Here is a 23,970-nt window from a genome sequence, read left to right as displayed (position 1 = left end):
ATAGCCTAAGATGCTATGGTGGTTGGTGGTATAGTATATGGTAGAATGAGTAGCATAAATACGCATGGGTGAGGACTGAGGAGCGTTGGGATATAGAGCCATGAAGTGGATCCCGAACAAGAAATGTGTTTCCTTGTTAGTGTTCTATTAGGAGTAAACACTAAGACCCTGTTTGAGATGGGTGTAAAATTTGTGCATGAAATTCAAACAAACCTTGCTTTCCGTGATCCAAATAAGCGACGCATATATGGCTGCTGACACAAAGTGGAGCAACTTGGTTCGGAATCCGGTTTGAAGTCTGAACGATGTGGCATCCTCTCACATTGCAGCCCGGATTTCAACGTTCCAACGTTCGGTAATATCGCCTCGCCCCAACCGACCTAGCACACGCGCGCATCGTTCCCGAATACCGGAATACGATCGAGCTCTGTCCCACCAAACCCTAGCCCCAGCCCGCTCCCTCGGTCTCCATGGGCAGCCAAGAGGCGCTCCTCTCGCAGCCCTCGGCCTCCAGGCACCGCCGCCGGCCGCCGGGCGATGACGCGGAGGAGGCCTCCTCCCCGAAGCGCCAAAAGCGTAGCCTCCATCGTCATCACCATAGCCACCGCCACGGGGACATGGGAGATCGGGGCGAGGCAGAGGACGGTGAGATACTAGACGATGACACCGCCGCCGCCAACAATAGGGATGACATCGGCAAGGCGGGGTCGGTGTTCTGCGGTCTGGCACCTGCTCCGGTCTGTTCCGAACCCCCCTGCGTTGCGTTGCCGTTGGGTATAGGTTATTTTCGTTGCCCTTTTCCATTGATCCATAATCTCTTGTTTACATGTGAATTTCAGTTGGAGTAATGTGTAATTGTTTTGTTTTACTTTTCGGATTTTTTGGCGCAAACATCATTATCTGGTAGGATGGCAGAGGATTTGCAGATCAACACAATAAAACCTGGTTTTAACTTCTATGGGAAGGCGTCTGTCTTAGTCTTGCTAATAAGTGAAACCGAGTATACACATCTATTGAAAGTGTTGGTGTTCTATATACTCCCTCCGTCCAGAAAAGGACGTCCAACTTGGTTTAGATATGCATGATGTATCTAGATGAGTTTTAGTGTGTAGATACATGCAAATTTTGACAAGTTGAGACATCCTTTTTAGGACGAAGGGAGCACTTTTTTACTCTTAGCTCTTTGAAGCACATTAATTAAACTGGTTTACAAAAAGCAGTAGGTATTGTTTAGTTTCCTCTCAGATAATTTGTAATCAGTAAACCAAATGCTGGAGGGAACCCCTTTACTGCACAAAAGAGGGAATTAAAAGTTTCATATCTTTGTGCGTGACTTGAAGTTATTTTGTTCAAAAACCGAACATCCTCGGAAAAGTTAAAACAACCCATCAATTTGTTTTTCTTTTGTAAGTATTCATAAACTAACACAAGCCTTTTCATAACATTTTTTGTTTTTTCTGACGAAAATACTATTCTGCATAATCATAACCTATTATATTCTAACTGAACAGGATTAATAGCATACGCTTGAGATACAAGCTGTTTACCCTGTTAGCATGTACTTTTGTATTGTTACATTTATACAACTTGTATTATTTATTTATTTCCTATCACAAGCTTTGGCGGTTGGCTATAACTGAATTACTATTGATAGTTTGATACCAGACTACCAGTGCTGCATAGATTTCACCTGATAATGACAATAAACTGGCCCTGGCATACTGACATAGAGCTGCAGATCAGTGCGTGTTAGCAGCATATTAGGAAGAATCATTCTTAGATAGTCTTGTGGTTCCTATCTTTCCGCCCATGCTTTTTCCAAAAAGGCTTTTAGCCATGCTTGCTATTCTACTACTCGAGGAACTCACTTTGAAGTTCATTTTAACTGTAGGAATGTGATGATAAATCTGATGCAAATGTGCTGCATGCCTCTCGACTGGCCAGTGATCCATCTGAAAATTATGGTGTTTCAGCCAATAAACGTAACTCGCATCATTCTGAACATGGAACTACCGGTTCAAGTCACAAGAAATACAGTAAACGTAATGAACCCTTTGAAAGGATGTCAAGATTTCCACAATCAAGAAGTGAGAGGGAAATAGAACACAAGGATGCTGACGTGAATGATACAAGAGCAAGACCATATCAGGGGTATCTTGTTTCCAGAAAAGAGAGTAACAGGATGCAGAATGGCAGAGATGAACTTCATGCTAGGTCTAAAGTTTCTCAAACAGAAGACCATTATATGAGATATCCTTACTCAAGACAACAAGGTGAAGCTCATAATATGGATCGCTTGAGGTCTAGTCATGCTTACAGAGGAACTAGATCTGAAGCCAATGGCCTGCGAAATTTTGTGATGGGTGCTTCTGAACATGAGAATGCTGATGATAGATGTATTGAGCTGGATAGATATTCAGCTAGGAGTTTGGCGACTGGAAGAGGGATCTATAAGGAAAGGGAAATGATTGGTATGGAAAAGGATAGACGAAGTAGTAGCACAAGACACAAAGATGATGGAAGGCAAAAGGATAGAACTAATGATAGTTGTAAATTAAGTGATATGGTTGGCAACCTACATGGAATGGAGAAGCTCAATGGTGACGGAGACATGAGAAACTTTGGGGCTAACAAAAATTATGCTCATCGGGCGGGAAAAATAAATGGAAAATATGAGCAAAATGGCTCTACACATGTTAACTATGATTTTTTCAGCAATTCCAAAGACATGCCAATATCTGGGGAGAAGTGTAGCGAGGCAAACCACAGAAGCAAGAGATTTGAGGAAATCATTGATGAATCTTTCAAGTAAGGTTTCTTATATACTCATATTCTCTTGTTCTATAGCCTCATTTCATTTGCTTTTTATTAAAGTTGTTGTGTGATGATGTCAGGGAGGAAGATCATGATAACTTCGAACACTTTGCAGAGCAAGAAGAAGATGATCCTGAAAAAACTAAGGAGGAAGCAAGAAAGAGGAGGGATGCTATTCTGGAGAAACACAGGCAACTCCAGTTGCAGAAGCAACAGCAGGAATCAGTGCCTTGCCTAGATAGTAAAGGTAACCTGTTTTGACTAAACTAAATCATATTTCTGTGTGAATATTTTTTTTATTTTTGATATGAAAAATCGATGTTATTCATATTTTGATATCTAAGCTTTATTGTCGGCAGAAGTAACATCACTGGATAGAGATGCTGCTGCTACTGAAGTGAAAGATGCTTATTCACTCACCTTAATGGTTGAGGGAAAGATTGGAAATAATCACGAGCCATCAAATATGAATGTCAATGGAAACTCCAACACTGTGAGGAAATCTCATCCTACCCAGCCTAACATTTCAATCAACTTGGGGGTATCTGGTTATCAAAGGACGAAAGGTTATTCAGGTTTTGAAGAGAGCATTCCCATGGTAATAATCCTTTTCGCAGTTGCTTGTTTGCTCGCCATTTTCTCAGCCAGGATTCTTACTTGACATCTTGTAAAATTTTACAGAGTGGAAGATCTTCAGATATACTTTCCGATGATATTTTTGGAGTATCACCTATTAGAGTTCCAAAATCGGTAAGCTTTATTCCTTCGGCTTTCTAATATTCTTCAACTGAACTGTTATTTCTTACTTCAGATTTTTTTCTATATTCTCTTTTTCTTAACAGTCTCGCTAATCCATTGGCAATTTTATCTTCAGTTTTCTTGCCAGAGCTTTCACCAGTATTTTTTTTTTGGGCTCACCTATTGATAATTGTGTTATGCAGGGTAATCTAAATGGTATGCATATCAGGAAAAATGGGCTCCGCGACAACTGGGATGATGAGGATGGATATTACAGTAAGGCTCTATTGATCTTACCTTTTCAGTATCTACTTCTCCGTTATTCCTATATTATTCAAGTTTACATTTTTTGTTTTTTACACAGAGTACCACTTGGGGGAAGTGCTAGGTGGCCGTTACAGAATTACAGCAGGCTATGGAAAGGGAGTTTTCTCAACTGTTGTCCAGGCAAAGGATCTAAAAGCTGGGAAAAATGATCCTGAAGAAGTTGCTATCAAAATTATCTGCAATGACGACACAAAAGAAAGGTAAGTTGAGTTCACTACAACTTCTCTCCTTTCTAGACCATATATCCTATATGGTAAAATAGCATTTGACCTTGTAATTTTGCATTTTGATCGTACAGATACAAATCTGGTAAGAGGGAAGCTTCTGTATTGGAAAAATTGTCAAATGCAGATCGTGAAGACAGACGACACTGTGTGCGGTTTATTTCTAGTTTCATGTATCGAGATCATCCCTGTTTAGTTCTTGAATCTCTTCATATGAATCTTCGTGAGGTTATAAAGAAATTTGGTCGCGATATAGGGCTGAAGCTTACTGCTGTGAGGACGTACTCAAAACAGCTTTTCAACGCGCTGAAGCATCTAAAGTGTTGCAGTATCCTCCATTGTGATATTAAGCCAGATAATATACTGGTATGTCTTCTTACCAAGTACCTTAATTGTCTTTGGTATAGGTCGTACTTGCAGAGCTTATTTCAAGCTTTAGGGAAATTCTGAAAATGACTTACACGCCATCGATTACCCTTTGTGTTAATTCTATGCTTCAGTGCACAAGTTTCTCTAACTGTATATTTTTGTAGGTAAATGGGTCTAAAAGCTTGTTGAAACTATGCGATTTTGGTAGTGCTTTGTCTGCTGGAAGAAATGATATCACACCAGTTCTTGTGAGCCGCTTCTACCGAGCGCCTGAGATAAGTAAGTTATTTACTTGACGTGTACAATCATTTCATTATTGTGGACCTGCATGCAAACTTAGTAATTTGGTATCCTCCTGCAGTTCTTGGATTGCCCTACGATCATGCGTTGGATATGTGGTCAGTTGGCTGTTGCCTATTCGAACTTTACACAGGAAAAATCTTATTTCCTGGTGGGACAAACAATGGCATGCTTTGGCTTCACATGGAATTGAAGGGCCCATTCCCTAAAAAGATGCTTCGAAAGGTAAGATAAATGATGATGGACATATATTACTTCTTATGATGTAGGAGTAGGTACTTCTGTATATTCTTGAGAATAAGAAAGTATGTACGGTAGCATTTGTACTCCTTTCCTGTTATTTATTCTAATAAAATACTTTTTCTTAATTATACAGGGGGCCTTTACAAATCAACACTTTGACCATGAACTTAATTTTCATGTTACTGATGAGAACCTGATGATGAAAAAGGTATGCCGATTATTTATACTTCAGTGAACTTAATTTTTGGTTAAAGGAAATACGATTGATATCTTTCTTTTTTTCTGGTAGGCTGTGAATAAATTGCTGATGAACTTTAAATCAAAGGGTGTTGGCTCCAAAATATCAAGCTTCCCAGGCGAGGATCTAAAGTTGCTGTCCAGGTTTAAAGATCTCCTGGAAAAAATATTCGTTTTAGATCCAGAAAAGAGGCTTACTGTGTCACAAGCACTTGGCCATCCATTTATCACTGGCGAGTGAAATAGTGAATTGATACGATCATACCCCTCAGTTCTAGTATTATTGAGCTTATCTTCTTTCTTAACTGAACTTTGGGTTTAACCTGTCTAACGCATCGCCGTTATGTATTTTCTGCGTGAGGCTGGAGCTTTAAGAATTAAGGTCATAATACCTGGACGAAGCATGGAAAAGGTGGCTATCTTGTCTTGAGCCTCTTCTGTAGTACAGTAGTATCTGCAATTCTGTATATTGCTGTCTTTGGTAACAGTTACATTAGCCTGAAAAGTGCAGGAGTTTTCTGCGATTGACAAGTTGAATCTATCAGTGTTTGATTCTCTAATATTGCTGTCTTCGGTAACAGTTATATTAGCCTGAAAAGTGCAGGATTTTTCCGCAATTGACAAGTTGAATCTATCAGTGTTTGAAAGGTGAAATTTCTCTGTATGCTAATTGATAATATCTTAACTGATGCATCTAGGTTGTGATCTATATTCAGATATTTTTGCTTAATACCGAAGTCTCCTGAAATTGTATTTTAAGAGAAAGTGTCTGTTTTTTCCCCTTAAGCCTACTTATATATATGTGTCAAATGTTTGACCTGTTCCTAGCTTATCTTTCATGCAAAATTTACTGCTACATGCTTTTAGCTTTCTTACACTTGCCACTTGTTATGGTAAGTAGTTGAATGCCCATTGGTTGCCACGGTCCGTCAAACTTAGTGTCCTCAAATAAGTGTTTACTTCTAATTTTTGTCCTAAGTCAAAATTCAAAACTTTGACCAATTTTATTAAAAAGAGTAGAAACATACTACCTAGGTTCCGATGAATAAGGCTTATAAAGTTAGTCAAAAATCTTACTAAGCTTGACCAAATATGAAGAGGAAAATATAAGCATCTACAAGATAAAACAAATATATTACAAAAATATATCGCATTGTGTATCTACTAATATCGATTTGGTATCATAAATTTTATGTACCCCCTCCATCCTTTCCCTTTTAATTGACTTTGATTTAGTACAATGTAAATCAGAGTCAACTAAACGAAACGGAGCGAGTATTTCTCTATAGCATTGGTCAAACTTAGATGATGTTTGCTTCTGACCAATTTATAAGTCTTATTTACGTGCAAGAAACTTAGATGATGTTAAACTCTTGATGATGCCCAAGTTGTTGGGCTTGGCTCCTCGCCATGCAAGCATGGCAGACACTGTTGCTTTCGTTGCTTTCGCCAGACAATAGTGAGAGCTTTCAGCAGGCATGCAAACAACATTCTTTTGGGTGTCTTCCAATGTGGTTTGCATTTCTGTTGTTTGCTTCATTATTGCTTTCCGTGAGAAACTTCAAAATCAACACATGATCATAACGGGTCCCTCAGCAATTTTAAACACGTGAGACCAATTCATTTATTTTTTGAGACCTTCGGCTTTATTCAAATAACAATGTTCAGCGGGAGATCTTAGCTAACATATGAGCTTCTTTGTTGAGAGAGAGCTCTTAGCTAACATATGAGCTTCTTTATTGAACTGAGGATTTTCATGGCAGAAAGAGATAACCTCGAACTCGATACCCCTTGCCTTGATCTCCAGGGTAATGTGTGTGTATTGTCCCCTCATCCCATTCTTCAGGCTGCACAACATCCCTGGAAGACCACCGAAGAGGGCCCTAGGTACACTCCATAGCTGCTCCTTGCCACTACTGCTATCGCAGCCTTCTCCATGTTCTTGCTTAGTGCATAATCTACATTTATTTTCGCATAGCCCAACGCTGGCGGAATCCAGCTGCCAAAATCGTTGCGTGAAATCTTCGTTGTCTCCTTCTGTCTCAGACATTGTTCCAAATCCGACACAAAACTCTTGACAAAACGTTTCGTCGATAGTGTACTTCTGAAACTCCTCTTCATGGATGGCTTTTCCTCCGAGCATACCATATTGCCCAAAGCGTGACAAATAATTTGATTTGCTCCTGGTGATTCCGAAGTTCAACCATAGTGCTGATCCATTCCTTTGCATCTGGTCCTTGTGTGTTGTTGATACATTTAGTGATATTGCAGTCCATCAATAACCAAACACACCTTGACATTGTACAATCTAGGAGGGAATGCTGCCAACTTTATTTTATTTTTGAAACAAAGGCAAATGCTTTACCTTATCTATTAATTAAGAAGAAGTTGTCCGGTTAATTAGTGGAAAACTAGGCGAAAACCATACAACTCCACAGGGCCACACCCACTGCCGCCACACCGCCAAGCCCACCCAAGAAACCAACACACTACAACTGAAAATCCGATAGAGGCAACACCTTGCAAAGGAACCCCACTCGAAATACAATAGGGAAATAGACCCAAGAACAAAGACAACAAGCACAACAACATGAGAAGATGGGATATTGACCAAGCAACCATTGATGCCTTCCTTGAGGCGCCACTCTTCTTAACTTTGCTCTTGAATGATTTCTCCTTTAGAATGCCAGATCCCTCTTTGTTTTTTTTTCTCTCCTTTAGAAGACACCCAATGGTCTTGCCAGATCCTGAGTCGTCAGCCTCCAATCTTACAAGAAAGTCACAAATCTTTTTGGCGAAGAGAGCTCAAGGAATAGGTGGAAAAGCACTCGACGAACAACCTCGTCACCCACGGAAACCACCTTCCCGACTGACTGAGTCGAGTGAATGACAACATCGTCCAAACCTTCCTGCTCGATGAAAGCGAGCACTTGGCTAGGCCCCGACAAAAATCGGCCCCTCCACAATAGCACATCGTGACATCGATCATCGTTTGCCATATGACGGTGGTACCACACATCCGTCATTGGCAACGTCTGTTGTCCTAGCCTCCAGAGAAACACCTTGAGTTTTGAAGGAACATGGATCTTCCAGAGTTTGGCCCGCTGTTTTTCAGATTAGGACATCCTTCCTCCTTGTTATGTTGTGATCCAAATTTGTACTAAAGAGAGGCTAACTTCTGACGAGGGGAGCGAGATCCATCGTCAGAGGCTTGGGCCGAACGTGAGCTGATGCCACCGTCTATATATACCTCTTTTAAGTCATCGGCTAGGGTTTATCAGACTATTAGATAACCTACGGCGTTTGTAAAGACCTTCCGATATAGTAAAGTTTTGCTGGTTGGCGCCCGTGGTTTTTTCCCTTGTGTGTTGGAGGAGGTCTCCACGTTAAATCTTGTGTCTCCACTGTAATATCCTTTCCGTTCTTCGTTATTTGCTTGTCGCTTTTATAACACTCCTACTGATGGTGCACTCTCTATATACTCTCCGACCCAATTCCTCTTTAAGATATTTCAACGATCCATAGACTGAAGAACCTACATATTTCGGCATCATGAGATATTCTCTGAGAGGGATTCATTTCATGTATTTACCATAAGCTTCTCCACATCCCTTGTTGAAGTGTACAAAGATTGTATGTCCTGTGATCTTTAGAGGGAAAGATCCAAATTTTGGTACATGGGTATTATAGACCTTTCATCGGACAACTCAAACTTTAAACCAAAAAGCAACTGGACAACATTCTTAAGAGATTCTTCCCACCACTATTTTGGTTCCTAGGGAAGCTGAGAAGCTTTAGTCATTTCTAGCTCACAGAAGGAAGCTTAAGACGAAAAGATCTAAATTGTTCATTATTTGCTTTGTTGTGCTGGAAATAAATAATTTTTTGTACTAAAATTCCTGTTAGAGCAATGGAATTATTTATAAGATGCGTGTGAGGGTTGGAGGAAGAAGACAAACTCGCTAACAGTAACATCACCGACCTTAATGGGACCTTTTCTCGTACCACGGGCTGTAAACTTGTGTATGTGTTAGCGGCGAGCAGCGTGGCGTAGTGAGCAAGACCAACCGGCGGCAGGGTGAGTGGCGATGGGAGAGCATGGCGACGAAGTTCAGTTCCGGTGGCGGATCGAAGGAGCGGTGGACGGATGAGGAAGGGGAGCAAGCGGCGGAGGATGACCGTATCTCGGCTCTGCTGCAGGAGGCGCTGCAGCTTACCATTAGGGTTGCTCAGTCCAACCTTTTATATCCTGATGCCTTCCATTCTCAAAGCTATGATTACTGCATAAGGAGGCAGAGAAGCAAAGACAACGACTTCAGCAAATGTGTCATTCTTGTATCTCAAAACTACCAGTGTGAATCGTGTACACTTTGTTTTTGCGATGATTCAAGAGGCTAAAGGTGAGGTGTGTGTATATATGTAGATGAGTGCGGCTGATAAGAAGATGCATTGATGTTTGCTAGTAAGAAATGTTACAGTAGTACTATAGGATGGTAGGTGGTGGAGACACATAAATCAAGCATTCAAGATCAAATCCAAAGAGTCGCATGCTATGGGGCTTCTCTAGAGCTCCATTGTGTTTGAGCTCTCAAGGAGGCCAGCGAAGGCTTCCCATTGGTCAGGATCGTCCGGTGTCAGGAAGCCACCGGACATACATGAGAATGGGCTTGCATGTTGTCACTTTGATGCTCTTGTACTGGTCAATTGGTTTTGGCATATTCTTCTCAATTTTTTTTTTTTGATAATGTCTCCGTGTTTAAGCAAATGGATCGTAACATATTGTGGGAATGATGTTTCTGGTTGGGTAAGTGCTTGATAGAGGCAATGCACGGAAAAACTCTTCTTGTTAGGAGAAATTCCAAGCCAAACATTACAGTCAGGTTCTAAACTTCTCACAAAATTAGTAGAGCACCTGACCATTGTGCATGAAGAATAAACTGGTAAATTGGCTGTGGCCTTGTGTTATATTGTGATCCAAATTCCAAGAAGAGGCTAACTTCTGACGAGCGGAGCGAGGCCCGTCGCCGGTAGGCTTGGGCCGAGCGAAGCGAGTCTGAAGTTAGCCCACACCGAGGCCCAGCAGGTGCACCTAGGGGGTGCGGGGGGCGAAGCCCCCCGCGGTACGGATCGTTGCCACCGTCTATATATTTTCCCTGTAAGCCGCCGCTAGGGTTTTGTCGCATCATTGTACACCCACGGCGTTTGTAAACACCACCGAAATAGTGAAGTTTTGTGATGCGCGTAGATGTACACGTCCGTTGGGAACCCTAAGTGGAAGGTATGATGCGCACAGCAGCAAGTTTCCCTCAGTATGAAACCAAGGTTACCGAACCAGTAGGAGCCAAGAAGCACGTTGAAGGTTGATGGTGGCGAAATGTGATGCGGCGCAACACCAAGGATTCCGGCGCCAACGTGGAACCTGCACAACACAACCAAAGTACTTTGCCCCAACGAAACAGTGAGGTTGTCAATCTCACCGGCTTGCTGTAACAAATGATTAACCGTATTGTGTGGAAGATGATTGTTTGCGAAGAAAACAGTAAAACAAGTATGGCAGTAGATTGTATGCGATGTAAAGAATAGGACCGGGGTCCACAGTTCACTAGAGGTGTCTCTCCCATAAGATAAAAGCATGTTGGGTGAACAAATTACAGTCGGGCAATTGACAAATAGAGAAGGGCATAACAATGCATATACATGATATGATAAATATAGTGAGATTTAATTGGGCATTACGACAAAGTACATAGACCGCCATCCAACTGCATCTATGCCTAAAAAGTCCACCTTCAGGTTATCATCCGAACCCCTTTCAGTATTAAGTTGCAAGCAACAGACAATTGCATTAAGTATGGTGCGTAATGTAATCAACAACTACATCCTTAGACATAGCATCAATGTTTTATCCCTAGTGGTAACAGCACATCACAACCTTAGAACTTTCTGTCACTGTCCCAGGTGTCAATGAAAGCATGAACCCACTATCGAGCATAAATACTCCCTCTTGAAGTTAAGAGTAAAAACTTGGCCAGAGCCTCTACTAATAACGGAGAGCATGCAAGATCATAAACAACACATAAACAATAGATTGATAATCACCATAACATAGTATTCTCTATCCATCGGATCCCGACAAACACAACATATAGTATTACGGATAGATGATCTTGATCATGTTAGGCAGCTCACAAGATCCAACAATGAAGCACATGAGGAGAAGACGACCATCTAGCTACTGCTATGGAGCCATAGTCCAGGGGTGAACTACTCACTCATCACTCCGGAGGCGATCATGGCGATGAAGAGTCCTCCGGGAGATGAATCCCCTCTCCGGCAGGGCGCCGGAGGCGATCTCCTGAATCTCCCGAGATGGGATTCGCGGCGGCGGCGTCTCAGTAAGGTTTTCCGTATCGTGGCTCTCGGTACTGGGGGTTTGTAGGCGAAAGGGCAGCCTCGGAGGGGGTCTGGTGGGGCCAGACACTAGGGCGGCGCGGCTAGGGCCTGGGCCGCGCCGCCACCATGTGTGGGCCCCACGTGGCCCCTCTCTGACGGCTCTCGGGTGTTCTGGATGCTTCCGGGCAAAATAGGAACCTGGGCGTTGATTTCGTCCAATTCCGAGAATATTTCGTTACTAGGATTTCTGAAACCAAAAACAGCAGAAAACAGCAACTGGCTCTTCGGCATCTTGTTAATAGGTTAGTTCCAGAAAATGCATAAATACGACTGATACGTCTCCAACGTATCGATAATTTCTTATGTTCCATGCTACTTTATTGATGATACCTACATGTTTTATGCACATTATATGTCGTATTTACGCATTTTCTGGAACTAACCTATTAACAAGATGCCGAAGAGCCAGTTTGTTGTTTTCTCGCTGTTTTTGGTTTCGAAATCCTAGTAACGAAATATTCTCGGAATTGGACGAAATCAACGCCCATGGTCCTATTTTTGCACGAAGCTTCCAGAAGACCGAAGGAGAGTCGAAGTGGGGCCACGAGGTGGCGACACCACAGGGCGGCGCGGCCCAGGCCCTGGCCGCGCCGACCTATGGTGTGGGCCCCTCGTGCCGCCTCTTGACCTGCCCTTCCGCCTACAAATAGCCTCCGTCGCGAAACCCCCAGTACCGAGAGCCACGATATGGAAAACCTTACTGAGACGCCGCCACCGCGAATCCCATCTCGGGAGATTCAGGAGATCGCCTCCGGCACCCTGCCGGAGAGGGGATTCATGTCCCGGAGGACTCTACACCGCCATGGTCGCCTCCGGAGTGATGAGTGAGTAGTTCACCCCTGGACTATGGGTCCATAGCAGTAGCTAGATTGTCGTCTTCTCCTAATTGTGCTTCATTGTTGGATCTTGTGAGCTGCCTAACATGATCAAGATCATCTATCTGTAATACTATATGTTGTGTTTGTCGGGATCCGATGGATAGAGAATACTATGTTATGGTGATTATCAATCTATTGTTTATGTGTTGTTTATGATCTTGCATGCTCTCCGTTATTAGTAGAGGCTCTGGCCAAGTTTTTGCTCTTAACTCCAAGAGGGAGTATTTATGCTCGATAGTGGGTTCATGCCTTCATTGACACTCGGGACAATGACGATGAAAGTTCTAAGGTTGTGATGTGCTGTTGCCACTAGGGATAAAACATTGATTCTATGTCTAAGGATGTAGTTGTCGATAACATTACGCACCATACTTAATGCAATTGTCTCGTTGCTTTGCAACTTAATACCGAATGGGGTTCGGATGATAACTCGAAGGTGGACTTTTTAGGCATAGATGCAGTTGGATGGCGGTCTATGTACTTTGTCGTAATGCCCAATTAAATCTCACTATATTTATCATATCATGTACATGCATTGTTATGCCCTTCTCTATTTGTCAATTGCCCGACTGTAATTTGTTCACTCAACATGCTTTTATCTTAGGGATTTCTATTTTCGTGCCCCTACTTCGTTAGTTGTACTCAGTTTTCCCCAGCTCCTTAGTTTTTCCTCAGTTTTACCCAAACGTTTGTCTGAACCGCAGAAGGAGCTCGGACGGAAGGAATCCGTTAAGTTGACCGTTCCGTGCTGACGAGTGGGGTCGTGTCGTTTGTGGGGTCGCGTCGTGTGGGACCGCGTCGTGTGGGGCTGGTAGGAAGGGACCGCGTGGGACAGGACGAGGCCGTGTTTGTGGGGCCATAGCGTGTAGGGCCGTAGCGTGTGGAGCCGTGTGGGTCCGGGACGGGGGCACGAGTGGTTTCTGTCTCTTTCGCCCAGATTAGCAGTTTTCAATGTACTTTTTTCCTCTCTATCGCTCGATCTCATTCATATTTGATAGCCCAAATTGGTAGCAAATCTAGAGAAGCTTCTCCTTCTGTTTCTTAACGTCATTCATTTCTTTATGCCTTCGTTTTTACCCAATCAGGTAGGAAATCTAGGGCACAAATCCAGAGAGAAAATATAGGATAAGCTGCATACAGCAACCAACATAGCATAGATATATTCAGGACAGATCCAAATGTAGTACCGATAGATCCAACATAAGCTACATTTTACATGAATTTAAGCTGCTCTACGGATAGAGCAGTCACATACGAGAGAGTGCAAGTAGGCACGTTCAACGCCTCCGGGTGGCGCGTGTGACTCGCTTGGAGGTTGCGCAGGTGAATCCCAAGTGCTTTGTGTTTGGCCATGTACGCATGCACGTTCACGGTACTTCCAACTCTAGCGCCATATCTGCCAATGGATTCAGCATGGTTCAGCAGGGTGTTGAAGTTGGTGTCGAAGAGCCTCCTGTTGCAGAAGGGGCACTTGTAAATGCCTTGAGCAAAGGGGCGACCGTATTGGCCGGACTGCAGCCTCCTGAGGACGTGACGAGTCTTGGTGTGGAAGGACTCGTCGTCGCTGTCGACGTCGCTGCTCTCCACCTGTCACGTAGCACCAAAGATCGTGCAAAAAACATGGAGTCAATTGCAACGATGATTGAACAGAGAGTGAACAAAAAATCATGCATGATAATATGGGCTCGAAAAAAAGAGGTAGCCTCAGTTACATTGGACACACTTATATCCAGGATTTGTGTCAGTAAACCAAAGATCATGCACAACAAATTTGTACACACCAATTGTTTATCGACCAAACCCTGAATCAATTTAGGGATGCCCAAATATTCATCATCATCGGCACAAATCTGAAACAAAAGCAAATCACAAACACTAATAACGCAAGATCTAACACAAAAGGATCGAACTAGGAACAGACGAACAAGTAATAACGCAAGATCTAACACAAAAGGATTGAACTAGGAACAGACGAACAAGTAATAACGCAAGATCTAACAAAAAAGGATTGAACTAGGAAGAGACGAACAAGTAATAACGCAAGATCTAACACAAAAGGATTGAACTAGGAACGGACGAACCGTAATAACGCTAGATCTAACACAAAATGATTGAAATGAGATAAGAACAAGGGAACAAAGGGTTACCTCCGGCTCATAGTCGACGATGGTGGTGTCGTAGGGGTTCTCCGGCGCGTCGTACTGCACTGGTTCGTACGGGTCCCAATCGAAGGGGGACTGGACGGGGGCGGCGGCCGATGCGCCGGCTGCTACGTTGGAAGCAGCGACAGGGGCCTGGATGGGGGCGGCGGCCGATGCGCCGGCTGCTACGTTGGAAGCAGCGACGGGGGCCTCGGACGGGGCGGCGGCCGATGCGCCGGCTGCTACGTTGGAAGCAGCGACAGGGGCCTCGGACGGGGGCGGCGGCCGATGCGCCGGCTGCTACGTTGGAAGCAGCCGACAGGGGCCCGGACGGGGCGGCGGCCGATGCGCCGACAATGGGCATCTCATTCTTCTCCATCGCCGGCGGTTTTCTTCGGGGTTTTTCTTCGGTTGTGGAGAAGATGATGGGACAGGAGAGGCGGTTGCAGTGAGCCAGTGAGAACGTGCGTCGAGGGAGAGAAAGAGGGTCTCTATAAAGACGAAGGTGGCGTGTACCGCAACACGCATCCGCTATGCACGGCTGCAGCGTGCACCGCTACACGAGTCTAACCCTGGGACGTTTGGTGTACTCGGTTATAACCTCGGGCCTTATACAGAAATTTTATCCGTACTCAGTTTTCCCCTCGAGGACTTAGACCGGCAAGTGCAATATACTCAGTTTTACCCTCAAGTAGCTGGTCAACAGAGAGTCAACAAATGAGATTAACATAGCTAATTGAGTCATTTCATGCGCAAAAAAATCCAAAAAAATAAAAACATAGTGGCAACTACTCATGGAGTCTTCCTACGCAACCTGCCACCTAGAAAACCTTAACAAACATATATAAATCAAGTTTTACCACAAATTGCCACTTCTCAGAATCACTAGTGTAGCTATGAAGATGCATGGTTTTGCACCCAAACCCCTTTGCAAAACATCTTTCCCAAAACATAGTTTGTCTAAATGATGCCATAATTGTCACACTCATGTATATTTGAATTGCAAATAATTTGATGTAGCCCAATATGAATTATATTGTACAAAACACACATTTTTCATTTTGTAATTCTTTTGTTTGAATCCCTTAGTCTATTTACTATTTATGTGCCCTTGGATTCTTAGTACTACTCAGTTTTGCCCTCAAGTACTGTCACAAATGCTCTGAGAAGCCCAAACTTATCCTGATTGGTTGAGCCGTTGTCACACGCGGATCGACTCCACGAACCGTTGATCCACTGATCTAACGGGCAGTATACCCCTATCCGTCTCTTCGTGGCAACCTCTCTCTCTCTCTCTCTCTTCGTGGCCACCCATCTCTCTCTCTCTCTGTCGGTGGAGAATAAACGTGAGGAATATAGTTTGGGATATAGTATTGGTATTTTGAAATGGCCTAAAAGTGGTATAATTTTGTTCCCTTGTTATAAACATGAGGCATACATTTTTGCTGATTTCGGCGATTGCATTATTTGTCACCCCTCTAACAATTATCAACTATCTTTAGCTGTCCTTTTCTTTTAGGGAATATAGTTTGGGATATGGTATTGGTATTTTGGAAAGGCCTAAAAGTGGTATAATTTTGGTATAAACATGAGGCATACATATTTGCGGATTTCGGGGATTGCATTATTTGTCACCCCTCTAACAATTATCAACTATCTTTAGCTTTCCTTTTCTTTTAGGGAATATAGTTTGGGATATAGTATTGGTATTTTGAAACGGCCTAAAAGTGGTATAATTTTGTTATAAACATGAGGCATACATTTTTGCTGATTTCGGCGATTGCATTATTTGTCACCCCTCTAACAATTATCAACTATCTTTAGTCTGTCCTTTTCTTTTAGGGAATATAGTTTGGGATATGGTATTGGTATTTTGGAAAGGCCTAAAAGTGGTATAATTTTGGTATAAACATGAGGCATACATATTTGCGGATTTCGGGGATTGCATTATTTGTCACCCCTCTAACAATTATCAACTATCTTTAGCTTTCCTTTTCTTTTAGGGAATATAGTTTGGGATATAGTATTGGTATTTTGAAACGGCCTAAAAGTGGTATAATTTTGGTATAAACATGAGGCATACATATTTGCGGATTTCGGGGATTGCATTATTTGTCACCCCTCTAACAATTATCAACTATCTTTAGCTTTCCTTTTCTTTTAGGGAATATAGTTGGTAATTTCGGTGAATGCACACACTAACTTTGAAAACAACTACAAGTACATGTAACTGAATAATGGATTTGTAACAAGGTATCCCTTGTAACAACTTCTAGCGCCCGGTGAGCAATGATAAGAATCCGATCGTAATTATACAACAAAAAAAACAACCAGCCATCATATTAGCTTGCTTCTTCAACTCGATCAGCTGCCTTAACTCGCTTGTTCATTTTCTTCGGTTCTCCCTTCACTTCCACCAGCTTCGCATTGGGAGCATTAGGCATAATCGGAAGGTCCCTAATCGGAACGGCTCCTCTCTCCGCCGCATTCTCTACGGCAAGTCCCCCCCCTCCCAAATTGCGCCCCCAATAGCGCCAATTGATTCCCGCAACCGAAGCCTCCGAACGTACACATCGATCCACTCGAAATGCCCGCATTTCTTCAAGATCCGAAAACAACAACGTGAACCCTAAATCCCAAATTCGAGGGAATAACAAGAAAATCGAGAGAAAACGAGAGAAATTGGAGCGAGATCTAACCTTATCCCCCTCTCTATATGGCAAGCTCTCGCATGCAACGAACTCACGTCCACGGTTGCCGTTCTCGTCCGTCTTACGCGATCGACCGCTTCGGAGGCTCCTGGCGTGGGCGGTCGGGGCATCTTGTCAAAGGCACGGGTCCATACTGCGGCCATGAAGAACGGGAGGTCGAAGAGAAACTAGACATCACCCGCGTGCCGGAGAAGGGCTGCCGCCGGCGGAGAAGAAGAACAATGGGGCGCGGAGAAAGAAAGGGGAAGCAATGGCACGGGCACGGGCGCGGGGCTAGCTCGGGCTCCCATTTTGCAACGGTTACCCGGGTAAGCTGTGGGTCCGGCGCGCTAACGTGGACAAGTTGTGGGTCCCACGATGATCCGGATAAGTGGAGACGTGTCCACCGCGGGGCACCAACAGCGGCCCCACTTGCCGGCACCAACCAACGTCAACTAAACGGGATTCCTACCGTCCGAGCTCTTTCTGCGGGTTATAGACAAGGGGTTGGGGAAAACTGAGGAAAAACTAAGGATCTGGGGAAAACTGAGTACAACTAAGGAGCCGAGGGCACGAAAATAGAAATCCCTTTATCTTATGGGAGAGACACCTCTAGTGAACTGTGGACCCCGGTCCTATTCTTTACATCGCATACAATCTACTGCAATACTTGTTTTACTGATTTCTTGCAAACAATCATCTTCCACACAATACGGTTAATCCTTTGTTACAGCAAGCCGGTGAGATTGACAACCTCACTGTTTCGTTGGGGCAAAGTACTTTGGTTGTGTTGTGCAGGTTCCACATTGGCGCCGGAATCCCTGGTGTTGCGCCGCATCACATTTCGCCACCATCAACCTTCAACGTGCTTCTTGGCTCCTCCTGGTTTGATTAAACCTTGGTTTCTTTCTGAGGGAAAACTTGCTACTGTGCGCATCATACCTTCCTCTTGGGGTTTCCAACGAACGTGTGAGTTACACGCCATCAAGCTCTTTTTCTGGCGCCGTTGCCGGGGAGATCAAGACACGCTGCAAGGGGAGTCTCCACTTCTCAATCTCTTTACTTTGTTTTTGTCTTGCTTTATTTTATTTACTACTTTGTTTGCTGCACCTAAACAAAACACAAAAAAATTAGTTGCTAGTTTTACTTTATTTACTGTCTTGCTCTCTATATCAAAAACACAAAAAAATTAGTTACTTGCATTTACTTTATCTAGTTCACTTTATTTACTGTTGCTAAAATGAATACCCCTGAAAATACTAAGTTCTGTGACTTCACAAACGCAAATAATAATGATTTCCTATGCACACCTATTGCCCCACCTGCTACTACAGCAGAATTCTTTGAAATTAAACCCGCTTTACTCGAACCTGGTTATGAGAGATCAATTTTCTCGGTGCTAGTTCGATGATGCTGCTTGCCCATCTTAATAATTTTGTTGAACTTTGTGAAATGCAAAAGTATAAGGATGTAGATGGTGATATTATTAAATTGAAAGTGTTTCCTTTCTCATTAAGAGGAAGAGCTAAAGATTGGTTGCTATCTTTGCCTAAGAATAGTATTGATTCATGGACTAAATTTAAGGATGCTTTTATTGGTAGATATTATCCTCCCGCTAAAATTATATCTTTGAGAAGTAGCATAATGAATTTTACGCAATTAGATAATGAACATGTTGCTCAAGCATGGGAGAGAATGAAAACTTTGGTAAAGAATTGCCCAACCCATGGACTGACTACTTGGATGATCATCCAAACCTTCTATGCAGGACTAAATTTTTCTTCGCGGAATTTATTGGATTCAGCTCACTGGAGGTACCTTTATGTCCATCACTTTGGGGGCGGCTACAAAACTTCTTGATGATATGATGGTAAATTACTCTGAATGGCACACGGAAAGAGCTCCACAAGGTAAGAAGGTAAATTCTGTTGAAGAAACCTCTTCCTTGAATGATAAGATTGATGTGATTATGTCTATGCTTGTGAATGATAGATATAATGTTGATCCAAATAATGTTCCTTTAGCTTCATTGGTTGCTCAAGAAGAAAATTTTGATGTGAATTTCATTAAAAATAATAATTTCAACAACAATGCTTATAGGAACAACTCTGGTAATAACTATAGGCCATATCCTTCTGCTAATGGTAATGGTTATGGTAATTCTTATGGGAATTCTTACAACAATAATTGGAGTGTACCCTCTGGTCTTGAAGCTATGCTTAAAGAATTTATTAGTACACAAACTGCCTTTAACAAATCTGTTGAGGAAAAGCTTGATAAAATCGATATTATTGCTTCTAGAGTTGATAGACTTGCCTCTGACGTTAATCTTTTGAAATTGAAAGTTATGCCTAATAATGATATTGATAATAAGATTACTACTACAGCAAATGCCATCCAAGTTAGAATTAATGAGAATATAAGATTAATGGCTGAATTGCGTGCTAGGTGGGATAGAGAGGAAAATGAAAAACTAGCTAAAGAGAATAATGTAGCTAAAGTTTGGACTATTACCACCACTAGTAATGTTAATTCTTCACATGTTGCTGCACCTCCTACTATCAATGGTAAAATAATTGGTGTTGGCAATGTTTCTACTCCTAGTGCAAAGCGTACAAAACTGCCTGAAATTGCTAAAACTGCTGAAACTGCTTGTGATAAAACTGCTGAAATTTTTTCCAATCTTGGGAACAATGATCCCATTGCTGTAGCTCATAATGATTTAGATTTTGATGATTGCCACATCTCTGAAGTTGTAAAGGTCTTACAAAAGCTTGCTAAAAGTCCTAATGCTAGTGCTATAAATTTAGCCTTTACAAAACATATTACAAATGCTCTCATAAAAGCTAGAGAAGAGAAACTAAAACTTGAAACTTCTATTCCTAGAAAGTTAGAAGATGGTTGGGAGCCCATCATTAAAATGAAATTCAATGACTTTGAATGTAATGCTTTATGTGAGCTTGGTGCAAGTATTTCTGTTATGCCTAAAAAGATTTATGATATGCTTGACTTGCCACCATTGAAGAATTGTTATTTGGATGTTAATCTTGCCGATAATGTTAAAAAGAAACCTTTGGGGAGGATTGATAATGTGCGCATTACGGTTAACAATAACCTTGTCCCCGTTGATTTTGTTGTCTTGGATATCGAATGCAATGCATCTTGTCCTATTGTGTTGGGAAGACCTTTTCTTCGAACCGTTGGTGCTGTTATTGATATGAGGGAAGGTAATATTAAATATCAATTTCCTCTCAAGAAAGGTATGGAACACTTCCCTAGAAAGAGAATGAAGTTGCCTTTTGATTCTATTATTAGAAAAAGCTATGATGTTGATGCTTCATCTCTTGATATTACTTGATTTGCACTTTCTGCGCCTAGCTGAAAGGCGTTAAAGAAAAGCGCTTATGGGAGACAACCCATGTTTTTACTACAGTACTTTGTTTTATATTTGAGTCTTGGAAGTTGTTTACTACTGTAGCAACTTCTCCTTATCATGTTTTTGTGCCAAGTAAAGTTTCTATGTCAAAGTTGATGTTATATTTGGGATCGCTGCGCAGAAACAGCATTGCTGTCTGTCACGAATCTGGGCACAAGTCTCTGTAGAAAATTCGAAAAAATCTGCCAATTTACGAGCGTGATCCTCAGATATGTACACAACTTTCATTAGATTTTTGAGTTTTTCCATTTGAGCAAGTCTGGTGCCACTTTAAAATTCGTCTTTACGGACTGTTCTGTTTTTGACAGATTCTGCCTTTTATTTCGCATTGCCTCTTTTGCTATGTTGGATGAATTTCTTTGATCCATTAATGTCCAAGTAGCTTTATGCAATGTCCAGAAGTGAAAAGAATGATTGTGTCACCTCTGAATGTGTGAATTATTAATTGTGCACTAACCCTCTAATGAGTTTGCTTGAAGTTTGGTGTGAAGGAAGTTTTCAAGGGTCAAGAGAGGAGTATGATATACTATGATCAAGAGGAGTGAAAGCTCTAAGCTTGGGGATGCCCCCGTGGTTCACCCCTGCATATTTTAAGAAGACTCAAGCGTCTAAGCTTGGGGATGCCCAAGGCATCCCCTTCTTCATCGACAACATCATCGGGTTCCTCCCCTGAAACTATATTTTTATTCAGTCACATCTTGTGTTCTTTACTTGGAGCGTCGGTTTGTTTTTGTTTTTGTTTTTGTTTGAATAAAATGGATCCTAGCATTCACTTTGTGGGAGAGAGACACGCTCCGCTGTTGCATATGGACAAATATGTCCTTAGGCTTTACTCATAATGTTCTTGGCGAAGTTTCTTCTTCGTTAAATTGTTATATGGTTGGAATTGGAAAATGCTACATGTAGTAATTCTAAAATGTCTTGGATAATGTGATACTTGGCAATTGTTGTGCTCATGTTTAAGCTCTTGCATCATATACTTTGCACCCATTAATGAAGAAATACATAGAGCTCGCTAAAATTTGATTTACATATTTGGTCTCTCTAAGGTCTAGATAATATCTAGTATTGAGTTTTGAACAACAAGGAAGACGGTGTAGAGTCTTATAATGTTTACAATATGTCTTTTATGTGAGTTTTGCTGCACCGGTTCATCCTTGAGTTTGCTTCAAATAACCTTGCTAGCCTAAACCTTGTATCGAGAGGGAATACTTCTCATGCATCCAAAATCCTTGAGCCAACCACTATGCCATTTGTGTCCACCATACCTACCTACTACATGGTATTTCTCCGCCATTCCAAAGTAAATTGCTTGAGTGCTACCTTTAAAATTCCATCATTCGCCTTTGCAATATATAGCTCATGGGACAAAATAGCCTTAAAAACTATCGTAGTATTGAATATGTACTTATGCACTTTATCTCTTATTAAGTTGCTTGTTGTGCGATAACCATGCTTCTGGGGAACGCCATCAACTATTCTTTGTTGAATATCATGTGAATTGCTATGCATGTCCGTCTTGTCTGAAGGATCTACCACCTTAATGATTGGAGCATGCATATTGTTAGAGAAGAACATTGGGCCGCTAACTAAAGCCATGAATCATGGTTGAAGTTTCAGTTTTGGACATATATCCTCAATCTCATATGAGAATAATAATTGTTGCTACATGCTTATGCATTAAAGAGGAGTCCATTATCCGTTGTCCATGTTGTCCCGGTATGGATGTCTAAGTTGAGAATAATCAAAAGCGAGAAATCCAAAATGCGAGCTTTCTCCTTAGACCTTTGTACATGCGGCATGGAGGTACCCCTTTGTGACACTTGGTTGAAACATGGCATTGCGAAGATTCGGTAGTCCAAGCTAAGTAGGACAAGGTGCGGGCACTATTAGTATACTATGCATGAGGCTTGCAACTTGTAAGATATAATTTACATAACTCATATGCTTTATTATTACCGTTGACAAAATTGTTTCATGTTTTCAAAATAAAAGCTCTAGCACAAATACAGCAATCGATGCTTTCCTCTTTGAAGGACCTTTCTTTTACTTTTATTGTTGAGTCAGTTTACCTATCTCCCTCCACCTTAAGAAGCAAACACTTGTGTGAACTGTGCATTGATTCCTACATACTTGCATATTGCACTTGTTATATTACTTTATGTTGACAATATCCATGAGATATACATGTTATAAGTTGAAAGCAACCGCTGAAACTTAATCTTCCTTTGTGTTGCTTCAATACCTTTACTTTGATTTATTGCTTTATGAGTTAACTCTTATGCAAGACTCATTTATGCTTGTCTTGAAGTACTATTCATGAAAAGTCTTTGCTTTATGATTCACTTGTTTACTCATGTCATTACCATTGTTTTGATCGCTGCATTCATTACATATGTTTACAAATAGTATGATCAAGATTATGATGGCATGTCACTTCAGAAATTATCTTTGTTATCGTTTTACCTGCTCGGGACGAGCAGAACTAAGCTTGGGGATGCTGATACGTCTCCAACGTATCGATAATTTATTATGTTCCATGCTACTTTATTGATGATACCTACATGTTTTATGCACATTATATGTCGTATTTACGCATTTTCTGGAACTAACCTATTAACAAGATGCCGAAGAGCCGATTCTGTCGTTTTCTGCTGTTTTTGGTTTCAGAAATCCTAGTAACGAAATATTCTCGGAATTGGACGAAATCAACGCCCGGGGTCCTATTTTTGCACGAAGCTTCCGGAAGACCGAAGGAGAGTCGAAGTGGGGCCACGAGGTGGCGACACCACAGGCGGCGCGGCCCGGGCCCCGGCCGCGCCGACCTATGGTGTGGGCCCCTCGTGCCGCCTCTGACCTGCCCTTCCGCCTACAAATAGCCTCCGTCGCGAAACCCCCGCATGCGAGAGCCACGATACGGAAAACCTTCCCGAGACGCCGCCGCCGCGAATCCCATCTCGGGGGATTCAGGAGATCGCCTCCGGCACCCTGCCGGAGAGGGGATTCATCTCCCGGAGGACTCTACACCGCCATGGTCGCCTCCGGAGTGATGAGTGAGTAGTTCACCCCTGGACTATGGGTCCATAGCAGTAGCTAGATTGTCGTCTTCTCCTAATTGTG

General features: G+C 42.3%; 1 protein-coding gene across 1 annotated transcript; it reads left to right on the top strand.

Annotated features, from left to right (window-relative positions):
• The first annotated feature begins 470 nt into the window (after positions 1-470).
• On the top strand, positions 471-5,568 carry LOC124700239 (serine/threonine-protein kinase prp4-like). The gene is made up of 13 exons (XM_047232398.1): positions 471-737; positions 1,892-1,918; positions 2,747-2,808; positions 2,895-3,061; positions 3,174-3,412; positions 3,496-3,564; positions 3,756-3,828; positions 3,917-4,079; positions 4,178-4,469; positions 4,637-4,751; positions 4,834-4,997; positions 5,149-5,223; positions 5,305-5,568. The coding sequence occupies exons 1-13, from the start codon at positions 471-473 to the stop codon at positions 5,491-5,493; spliced, it is 1,902 nt and encodes a 633-aa protein (XP_047088354.1). The 3' UTR covers positions 5,494-5,568.
• The last annotated feature ends 18,402 nt before the right edge of the window (positions 5,569-23,970 follow it).

This window comes from Lolium rigidum, chromosome 3, assembly GCF_022539505.1.
Source record: "Lolium rigidum isolate FL_2022 chromosome 3, APGP_CSIRO_Lrig_0.1, whole genome shotgun sequence".
Lineage (NCBI taxonomy): Eukaryota > Viridiplantae > Streptophyta > Magnoliopsida > Poales > Poaceae > Lolium > Lolium rigidum.
Note: the sequence above shows the minus strand (reverse complement) of the source record. Positions and strands in the feature narration are given on the sequence as shown.